General features: G+C 34.9%; 1 protein-coding gene across 1 annotated transcript in view; it reads left to right on the top strand.

Moving 5' to 3' along the window:
* RASL10B (RAS like family 10 member B) overlaps window positions 1–11,760 on the top strand; it is a 28,871-nt gene extending 17,111 nt beyond the window's left edge. Inside the window, exons 2-3 of the mRNA XM_053704843.1 lie at window positions 4,523–4,647; window positions 11,490–11,760. Of these exons, the coding sequence (XP_053560818.1) occupies window positions 4,523–4,647; window positions 11,490–11,760 (396 nt within the window). The remainder of the gene's footprint in view (window positions 1–4,522; window positions 4,648–11,489) is intronic.
* Window positions 11,761–12,051: the final 291 nt, after the last annotated feature.

Here is a 12,051-nt window from a genome sequence, read left to right as displayed (position 1 = left end):
AACATTTTGGGGCATGCCCCCACAAATGGCCCTTTTAAGGGCTGGTAAGGTAAAAGAGCTTTGAAATTTATGTAATTTAGAATAGGGTAGGGATTTTTTTTATTTTGGGGGGGTTTGTTATTTTATTAGGGGGCTTAGATTAGGTGTAAGTAGCTTAAAATTGTTGTAATATTTTTAACATGTTTGTAACTTAATTTTTTATTTTTTGTAACTTAGCTTTTTTTATTTTTTGTACTTTAGTTAGTTTATGTAATTGTATTTCATTGTAGTTATTTGTAGGTAGTTTATTTAGTTAATTTAATGATAGTGTAGTATTAGGTTTAATTGTAACTTAAGTTAGGATTTATTTTACAGGTAATTTTGTATTTCTTTTAGCTAGGTAGTTATTAAATAGTTAATAACTATTTAATAACTATTCTAACTAGCTAAAATAAATACAAAGTTACCTGTAAACTAAATATAAATCCTAAGATAGCTATAATATAAGTATTAATTACATTGTAGCTATCTTAGGGTTTATTTTACAGGTAAGTATTTATTTTTAAATAGGAATAATTTATTAAAGTATAGTGTAGTGTTAGGTGTAATTGTAACTTAGGTTAGGATTTATTTCACAGGTAAATTTCTCTTTATTTTAGCTAGGTAAGCTATTAAATAGTTAATAACTATTTAATAGTTATTGTACATGGTTAAAATAAATTGAAAGGTACCTGTAAAATAAATATAAATCCTAAGATAGCTAGAATATAATTATTATTTATATTGTAGCTATATTAGGGTTTATTTTATAAGTAAGTATTTAGTTTTAAATAGGATTCATTTAGTTAATAAGAGTTAATTTATTTAGATGTATTTAATTAATATTTAAGTTAGGGGGGCGTTATGGTTAGGGTTAGACTTAGGTTTAGGGGTTAATCATTTTATTACAGTGGCGGCGGCGTAGTGGGGGGCAGGATAGGGGTTAATAAATTTATTATAGGTTGCGGCGGGTTCATGGAGCGGCGGTTTAGGGGTTAAACTATTTATTTAGTTGCGGAGAGGTGCGGGATCAGCAGGATAGGGGTTAATAATTTTATAATAGAGGGCGACGGTATAGGGGGGGCAGGATAGGGGTTACTAGGTATAATGTAGGTGGCAGCGGTGTCCGGGAGCGGCGGTTTAGGGGTTAATACATTTATAAGACTTGCGGCGGGGTCTAGGAGCGGCGGTTTAGGGGTTAATACATTTATAAGACTTGCGGCGGGGTCTAGGAGCGGCGGTTTAGGGGTTAGTAACTTTATTTAGTTGCGGGGGCCTCCGGGGGCGCCGGTATAGGGGGTAGAACAGTGTAGTTTAGTGTGAGTGCTTAGTGACAGGCTAGCAATAAAGCTGGGAAAAAGCCGAAGGGCAGCGAGATCGGATGAGTGATAACTGTCACAGTCCGCTGCTCATCGCCCCGCGGCTTTTTGACAGCTTTATTTGATAACTTAGGTGAACGTATTCAAGGTCCGCGGCGGCGAAGGTAGGCGAGCTTAGGCGGACGTATTGGGCCGGCGAAGCCAGAAAAGTAGACGGCTTGATAACTACCCCCCATAGACTCTCACCACAGTCTGCCAGTATTACATTTTAAGGCTTTTTATAATTAATTTATTTTTAATAAATTAATTTTATTTATTGATTTTCTGCAGTGTAGGATCCCCCTTACCCCACCTCCCGGATACCTCCCAAACAGCTCTCTCACCCTCCCCCCTCATAATGGTATCTGCTATCTTAGGTACTGGCAGCTGTCTGCCAGTACCCAGTTTAGCTATTTTTAAAAAATAAAAAATAAATCTTTTTTTTTTCTGTTGTGTAGCTCTCCCCCTACCTCCCCCCTTCCTGCGATCACCATTGTAGAGTCTCCCCTGCCCTGATTCCCCATTTTTCTGTAGCGTAGCATCCCTTCCCTCCCTCTCCCTAACAAACTTTATTTTCTGCAGTGTATGGCCCCTCCCCCCTTCCGCCTTTGTGCTGCCAACTCGCCTCCGTTCTTCCCTCCTGCACCTCCCACCAGCGCTGAAGGAGATTGTTACAGTGACACAGACCATCACTGTCAGTAACGATATGGCAATTTGCACTCATATGGTAATGGAGAACTGATCGTTGCTCTGCAGCTCAGGAACAGCAGCTCTCAGCTTTCATTTGACTGCTGGAGCTGCCAGAAGATGGGACATATGTATATATGTTATACATTACTTACGATGGGCAATGTACTGCATGACTTATATATATATATATATATATATATATATATATATATATATATATATATATATATATATATATATATATATATATATATATTGAATTGGCTTAAGGGGTTAACCCCTTAATTGCCTGGAAATTCAGAAGTGTGGTGCGCAGTTGCAATTAGTTGCCTTCTACTTGCCAAAAACGAATTGCAAAGCCATACATGTCTGCTATTTCTACCAAAAGGACCCCAGAGAACCTTTTACAACCATTTGTCTTATGACTGCAGTAGTTGTATGAAAATGATTTCAGTGAGAAACCCAAAATAGGCCTAGATCAATACCTTGGGTTGTCTACTAAAAAAATATATATAATTTTGATAGGTAAATAAAAAAAACAACAAGACTGTATTTCCGTTTAAATGGAGTGAAAGCAAAAATGCTAAAAATTCTTTGATATTTTGGCCGTTTTTCTCTGAAATTCCCTGTAGCGGAGGGGTTAAGTAAATAACAATGTTTAAATAACAATGGTTAATATTTAACTTTGTTTTGAAATGCTCTGCATTGAAGATAAAAAAAAATCTGACGTTTAGCTGCCACAATGTAGCTGATTTTGTAATGATGTGAAATAATGCAATCAGAAGCTGCTTTATGTGAAAAGAGCAGATGGCTTTTGTATCAGCACAAATGTCTCCATCTAGTGTTGAGACTGAGTTTTATCACGGTCATAATATACCCTGCTACATATGCCTCCAAATAAAACAACAAAGTAATCACAATTACGCAGCAAATTATTTATTATATGATTTTTATTTAACAGTGTACGCAACTCAAATTTTCAAAACCTGGTGCAAATACACAAGATTAAGGGATATTAAACACAGTGAGATTGTATATATATAAAATCATTTATCGCCTCGTACTATAACTATGAAAATTGTGTTTTCCAATTCATGTTAAAAAGTAGATGTTTTTGATTGCTATATTACACAAAGCCATTGGTTTCATTGGTTAATTTGCCTAAGCAGAGAAGGAAGCCCAGGGTAAAGCAATGAGTGCTACCCTGCTGTATGTACGCTTAAGCTTTACACTTATTTTTTAATCTGTAAAGGGAAGAGACCCAAAAAATGTATTTCATGATTCAGATAGAGAATAAAAATTTTAAAAAGTTTCCACTTTACTTCTATTATCAAATGTGCTTCATTCTCATGTTATTCTTTGTTGAAGAGATATCTAGATAGGTAGCGTGCACATGCCTAAAGCTCTACACGACAGGAAATATTGCTGCCATCTAGTGCTCTTGCTCAAGTATAACATTCTTGTAAAACTGCAGACACGTGCACACTCCTGAACTAACCTTCCTGCTTTAACACAGGTTAACAAGAAAACAAAGAAAATATGCTAACAGAAGTACATTGGAAAGTTGTTTAAAAATGTATGTTCTATCTAAATAAGAAAGAAACCTTTTGGGTTTTATGTCCCTTTAAACAACTAATATCGTAAAAAAATTTGACATTTAAAGGGTCATGTTATTCAACATAAATTGTTATTTATCATTGGTGCACTTGTGAGTTTTATGATGCATGCCTGTGTTTTTAATGCCCAGTTACCATTCAGCTAACCTTTTAACTTGTATCTGCATAATGAAAATAAAAAATGGGCAGTCATCATCAGTGCACACTTTTGACATAATCTTGTAATTATTTACTATACTCTTGGAAGATTTAATAGTAAACTTACTTGAAATGAGGAGAAAATTAATGTGACTGTGTTTGCACATGCTAGGTGCACACTCATTTATAAATCCTGGGACTAGCATTCTGATTGGATGCTTAAAGCGCCTCTGCAATAGGATGCACATACTGAGGAGATTATTAGCTAAAATATCTTCCTTTTTTGTAGAAATGCTCATACAATGTTTTCTAGTAATCTTTTTACAGATATGCTACATCACTTTCAAGTTATTTAACATTTGGGTATTATGTGCCTTTAATGAACATTGATTAATTGTTAACAATCAGGGTATTAAACCTCCATATTTTAATTTTATTAGGTTTTTCATCTCTTTCCCAGCAAAACACAACCTATCAAGTGCTCTGGGTTTTTAATTACTTTGTAGAGTGCTGCCGTACTACCATCACTATGTAAATGTATTAAATAGATTTTATTCATGGATTTTGTCTTTTCAGACAATACATTTTAAGCCTCCTTCTTTGCATCGGTATCTGCCACTTGTTTCCTCACAAATGGCTTTGTGGCATTGGGTGATGTGCAGTAGTATTGATTGTGCTATAACTGCTATTCTTGTTTTTCAGGAGTGGGCAGACTCGTGCTGCAGAGGACTCAGAAGTGCACATGCTTACATCCTTGTTTATGACATCTGCTGCTTTGACAGCTTTGAATACATCAAGACCCTGAGGCAGCAAATCTTGGAAACAAGGTATCAAACTGCGAGGGCTTCTCTGAACTGCAAAAAAAAAAAGCGTTTAATCGTTTCACTCTGTGATACTGTAGGATACAATTATATATCTCTAAAATTCAAGTGTAGAGACAGAAGCAGTTTAAAGACACGAGGATAGCACTGATGGAACATCCTGATTAGTAATCAAATGACTGTTTGATATCACAGCTCCAGTTATGTAGTTTCAGTCAATGTTCTCAGTGCTCTTTTGTGTTTCATATTATTAATTAATTATTATTTTCGTTGAGGTAAATGTTGTATTAAGAGGACATTCAATCTAATAAAGTTCAGCACTTGTGTATGTAATAAATGGCACAATACTGCACTGATATTCTCCATTAGAGAATGACCTCAGATAGAGGAGGTTGCACAGCTGCTTATTTCAAAATATCTTCATGTTTATTGAAGTCCCAAATGACACAAAATAATAACAATGTTTCGGGTTTTAGCCCTTTATCATGTTATATTAAAAGATCGTTCTGGCTAAAGCTAAGAGATTTAAATTTAGTATTAAAGGGACACTGAACCCAAATTTTTTCTTTTGTGATTCAGATAGAGCATGAAATTTTAAGCAACTTTCTAATTTACTCCTATTATCAAAAGTTCTTTATTCTCTTGGTATCTTTATTTGAAATGCAAGAATGTAAGTTTAGATGCCGGCCCATTTTTGGTGACCAACCTAGGTTGTCCTTGCTGATTGGTGGATAAATTCATCCACCAATCAAAAACTGCTGTCCAGAGGTCTGAACCAAGAAAAAATCTTAGATGCCTTTTTTTATATAAAGATAGCAAGAGAACGAAGAAACTGATAATAGGAGTAAATTAGAAAGTTGCTTAAAATTGCATGCTCTATCTGAATCACGAAATAATTTTTTGGGGTTCAGTGTCCCTTTAAATGAATATTTGACCAATTATTTTGTTTAAATCTGGTTAGATTTTACTTACATTTTGTAGGGGAGGATTTCCAGATACCTTTAATAATTCAGATAGAACTTTATATATGTGACTACAGGCACACAATAACCTCTGGGTCAGATTCATTATACTTGATTTTAAAATGAGCTTCTACTGCAAGATCTGTGGGTTTGCAGTTGTCACTCACAGGGCCAGATTACGAGTGGAGCGCTATTTAATGCTATTTAACTACATATATCTGATGGTATTTTGGTACAATATAAATCTATACCTATATATATTCATACATGTTATGTATAGGTATAGATATAAACATATATATATATATATATATATATATATAAAAGCAAGTTTTTGGGATCCAAGCACTCACTGTTAATGGTATGCGCCTGGGTGGTAAATAGGTAGAAACTTTTAAAAAAAAGAGGCACTCACAGGTCTTAATAAGCAAAAAGTACTTTTATTAGTTCATAGGTTCAGTCAACGTTTCGGTCCTCGCAGGGACCTTTGTCAAGACTGTTTTCTGAATCCACAGTGTCAGGCTATCACTGTGGATTCAGAAAACAGTCTTGACAAGGGTCCCTGCGAGGACCGAAACGTTGACTGAACCTATGAACCAATAAAAGTACTTTTTGCTTATTAAGACCTGTGAGTGCCTCTTCTTTTTGAAAAGTTTATATATAATGTATATATATATATATATATATATATATATATATATATATATATATATATATATATATTCATTAAAATTATGGGGGGAGATAAAAAACTGAAATTAAAATCCTCCATGTCTCAAAATTAAATCAATGTAAATATTTGCATAGGATGTGCTAATTTCCTATGCAAATATTTACATTGATATATATATATATATATATATATATATATACAGTATAGGAATATCTATTTATAAATACATAGAGCATAATACACTATGTGCAGAACATTGGAATGTAAAATATTTACAGTAAATGCACAGTATAACACTTTTTTTAAATATAAATATTGCATAAAAATGTGCTCGTATTATGAGTTTAAAGTAAACTATTATTGCTCTCGAACTAACCCGACGAGCAAAGTTAGAATTTTGTGTGTGCTTTCACGTATCCCCCCAAAAAAGTGAAAGTAGATAAAAAGTGAGAGAGAAAAATAACATCCTACTCATATGCAAACTCAAACGCATATTTCATGTGCACTAACCCAACATGAAAATATGAATATTTCACATTCCAATGGTCTTCACATAGAAGAAAATGTTCTATTTATTCATAAATACATATTTCTACATATATTTCATGGTATTTTGATACAATATAAATCTATACCTATATTTACAGTATAAACATGTTATGTATAGGTATAGATATAAAGCACACAAAAAGAAGAAACCCAAACACTTAAGGTCGTAGCAAAACCACACTGGGCTATAATGATAATATAAGGATCCCAAGGTATGCCTCCGGGTATAAGTGAAAGTACATCCGTAAATCACAATATAGGAACAAGTGCAGAGTCACTCACCCATCCGCTTCTGAGCCCTGTTACAGCTGCCAGCGTTACTACCAGATATGTAGCAAACCTGTGCCGCACATGAAGATTCCAGCTTCAAATCGCGCGGCTCACAGGATTTCCACTGGATGGCTCGTACGGAGGTGTGGACTTCTGACGTCACTGCTTGTCCTCCAATCGAAGGTGCTCCCCTCCGGAGAAATAGCAACTTGGGTCCGCTTCAAAACACAGCAACAGCTGATGTGTCGGACAAAACTGGAGTAGATATATTCAAAGAAGAGCTCCGACATCCATCATCATAAGTGATATGATGATGGATGTCGGAGCTCTTCTTTGAATAGGTATAGATATATACAGATATATATATATAAATATCTATTTAAAATACATAGAACATAATCTGCTATGTGCAGAACATTGGAATGTGAAATATTTACAGTAAATTCACAGTATAACACTTTTTTTAAATATAAATATTCCATAAAAATGCGCTTTAATTATGAATTGAAAGTAAAGTATTTGTGCTCTCGAACTAACCCGACGAGCGCAAAAAGCCAAAGTTTGAATATTGTGTGTGCGTTCACGTATCCCCCCATAGAAGTGAAAGGAGCACAAAACACCCTACTCATATGCAAACTCAAACGCATATTTCATGTGTACTAACCCGACATGAAAATATGAATATTTCACATTCCAATGTTCTTCACATAGAAGAAAATGTTCTAATTATTCATAAATACATATTTCAACATATATTTGATGGTATTTTGGTACAATATAACTCTATACCTATATACACTTTAATATACATAGAGGAGTGTATTAGTTACAAAGGTACAGCTCACCATAAGGTAGTAATTTTTCCTTCATTTCATTTAATTGTTCTCATTTATTCTTCCCACCCCTATAATAGCACAATGTACCCCTTAACATTAGCTCTATTAGTAAGCTGTTATTTAGGGACAGGTAGAAGACGTCCAAGTAAAAATTTCATAATATTCACATATATAAGCACGTCATCTGTGAGCATTATAGTAAGGAGTGAGGGTGTGTTAACTTACCCTTCTTACCATTGGCTGATGAGTGAGTGCTGCGGTATCCAATCAGCAACCAGGAATGTATTTATATAACATTTTCATGATAAGGGCCCATTATTGTCTATGAGTAAGGCTCCATAGGAGCTGAAACGAGACTGTAGCCCATCTGCAGCCCTCATTGACTATCCATATCTGCTTTTAAAACCACTGTCACATTTTGAATAAATCTATTTTGCCTTGAGCTCTGTTCCGGACTCTTTAGTTTCTTGTCTATATTTATTCATGTTATGTATATATATATATATATATATATATATATATATATATATATATATATATATATATATATATACAGATGGCCCTCGTTTTACAACGGTTCAATTTACACCGTTTCAGAATAACAACCTTTTTTTTCCAGTCATGTGACTGCTATTGAAAAGCATTGAGAAGCAGTGCATTTATTAAAATAGCCAGTAGGTGGAGCTGTCCGCTTGCGTTGCAGCAAAGCCAAGCAAGCTGAAATTAATCAGTTTAACCAGACTTGAGCTATCGAGCAGCTTGCAAAGGAACAAGATTTTCCTGTCTATAAATCAGTCCAGATTGGAATGCATAGAAAGAACTGTTTGCAGAAAAATGCAAGTGAAGTCTGTGTTGTGTGATTATTTTATTAGGTTTATAATGCTGTTTAGCAAATGTTTTTGTTCATTTAACTTAGTTTAATTATATATTCTGTGTTGTGGGATTATTTTATTAGGTTTATAATGCTGTTTAGCATTTACAGTCTTCATTTCAAAGCTTTAAAAATAATGTATTAGGTGTTACTTATGACAATTTTGAGAGGGGCCTGGAACCTATCTCCCTCACTTCCCATTGACTTACATTATAAACTGGGTTTCAATTTACAACAGTTTCGATTTACAACCATTCCTTCTGGAATCTAACCCCGGTGTAAACTGAGGGCTACCTGTATATATATATATATATATACTAGTCCTAAAGCCCGTTCACACGGGCCGTGTTATTTATTTATATATATTTTTTTTTTATTTTTTTTTCTCTCTCTCTCTCTCCGATCAGCTGTGCTCATTCACTTGCCCGGTCCTCGCGCTGCTGTTTTCACCTGCAGGGGTGCGCGTGCGAGGTCGGGTGGGTGCTTGTCTGTACTGCGCATGACGGCTTCAGACAAACACTTGTCTTTTATAATATAGGATATATATATATATATACAGGAATATCTATTTATAAATACATAGAACATAATCTGCTATGTGCAGACCATTGGAATGTGAAATATTTACTGTATCCCGAAACGTTGCAAGAATAAAGATTTTGTTTGCTGTGAGATTACTGAAGTCCAGTGAGTGCTTTCTACTTCATTTGCCTCTCTCTCTCTCTCTCTCTCTCTCTCTCTCTCTCTCTCTCTCTCTCTATATATATATATATATATATATATATATATATAAATATATATATATATATATGCATATCCATATTTAGACATGTATATGTATGTATATCTATGTTAAAGCCATTTGCCTGCCTTTTTTTTCTAACACCTGAGACCTCATATCTTTGAGCCATTATAACTTTGTGCAATTTATTATTTTGAATAATTTTTATCAGTGTTATTATGAGTGTAACTGTACTTTGTAATGTATTTTTTATGTGTTTTGTGCACATTTTTGTTTTGCAAAACAGTTAACCAGAGCTCTGAGGATGCAGTAATCATTCTAGTATAAATCGCGATTGCACTCAAGCGATTGCGTTTATTTTCAGCTCGTAATATGAGTGCTCCTTCCAACATGCACAAACACCAGCGATAAACCCCTTATCCTCAGGCGTAACTGTTAGCGCTCCACTCATAATTGAATTAAATTCAGAAATAAATGTCCTGTTATGGTGAAAATTAATTTTAAAGAAATAATCATTTAAAATCAGTTATAACAGTTTTTTTTGTTATTATGTGTAATGATATATGCCGATTATTATGGCCAGTAATTTTTCCCAGGAAAGGGGTTAACCATAGACCCTGCCCATGATTTACACTAACTCCACCCTCCACCCTCTGAGGCTGTCAACACAGCGCCCACAGCCAGATACTATAAGAAAAAGGTTGGTATGTATGACCGCCTATGCAGCTCACTTAAACTTCAGCCTAGAAAAATCTAGTGCTTCTACAATGCCATTAAAAACCTGGCACTGTTAACTTCCATAGATATTTATTGGGATTTGTATTATCTTATTCTTTTTTTTATACAAACCTCTTAGTGATGAAGCTATCTAAGGCCAGTAAGCTAAAAATCTAATAGACGAGAGACTAAGAAGAAACTTGTTCCACTTTGCTGACACATACATTCAGAGCTGTCATTTTCATTTTCTTGGACTTCTTTCTGATACAGACACCTTTTATGGCTCTGTTCTATAAAAGACATTTTAAAGTGACACAAAACACCACATTTTCTTTCATGATTCAGATAAATCATACAACTTTAATCAACTTTTCAATTTACTTCTATTATAACATTTGCTTCAATCTCTTGCTATCCTTTGCAAAAGGAGCAGCTATGCACTACTGACAGCTAGTTAAACATATATAGAGAGACATTCACAAGAGACAAATGTGTGCAGGCACAAATCACCAGCTAGCTCCCAGTATTGTAGGTTATGTGCATATTCTTTTTCAACAATGGATACTAGATATGTGCAGTCATCAGGTGAGTTCACTGCTGAATGTGGCCCCTTTTGGATTTTGGCTCATTCTTGTGAAAGTGCCACTAACTAAGATCTGGATTTAGCGTGTTTCGCTTTCACAAGAATAATTCCGGCTCCAAAATGAGCCACATTCAGCAGTGAACAAAACTGCTGCACATATCTAATAGATACCAAGAGAACAAAGTACATTTAAAAATAGAAGTGAATTTAAAAGTGTATTAAAATGACTTGCTCTATCTGAATCATGCAAGTTTAATTTTGACTTTTCTATCCCTTTAAATAAAGGACTTGTGATTTTGTGATAATTATTTTGTGCCCCATTGGCGTTATAGGGAAATTAAAATTGTGTTTTTCTTGTTTGCATCCAGAAGAAGACTTTTAAATGTATAACAGTTTTTTAAATTGATTTTTGTGTTCTGGGAGGCATTTCAGTGTCTACCAGTAAAGTTACTGGAGTTGTCCTAATCACCCATTGCGCAATCAATACCTAAAAATTAGTTGCGCATAAACATGAACATCCTGTAAGTTTGTCAATAAAAAAAATGTAATTCAAAAATGCTATCAGCATTATTATTATTGCCATTTCATATGCATAATAGAAATAATATTTGATTTTAATGTCCCTTTATTTTTTTCATGCCACAGAGTTATTGGAACAACGGAAACCCCTATCATAATAGTTGGTAACAAGCGTGACCTGCAGCGTGGACGTGTCATACCTCGCTGGAATGTGTCTCACCTGGTGAAGAAGACCTGGAAATGTGGCTATATTGAGTGTTCAGCCAAGTATAACTGGCACATATTGTTGCTCTTTAGTGAGCTGCTCAAGAGTGTGGGCTGTGCACGATGTAAGCATGTGCACGCTGCCATACGCTTCCAAGGGGCATTGCGGCACAACCGCTGCTCTGTTATGTAAGAACATCCTACACCATGAACACTTTACTTCCTGATGTCACAGTGGGCCTTAAAGTCTCACAGTAGAAGCTTTTTTGGGTCTTCTTCCAAAAACCTGTCCAGTAAGATTTGTGGATTTATACCGTTTGTTGCGATGTCACAGCATTGTCTGGCTAAGAGCAATCTAATCACAGAATGAATCTACTGATGAACTCCACTGACCTATTTGGTTTGAACAAACTGACCAGCTATTCTGGTGACATCAGAAGAAGGGCATCATTTTGATAAGGCTAAAATATTGATTATCCTAGAC

This window comes from Bombina bombina, chromosome 3, assembly GCF_027579735.1.
Source record: "Bombina bombina isolate aBomBom1 chromosome 3, aBomBom1.pri, whole genome shotgun sequence".
In the NCBI taxonomy this organism is placed as follows: Eukaryota; Metazoa; Chordata; class Amphibia; order Anura; family Bombinatoridae; genus Bombina; species Bombina bombina.
This window is presented reverse-complemented; position numbering and strand designations above follow the sequence as displayed.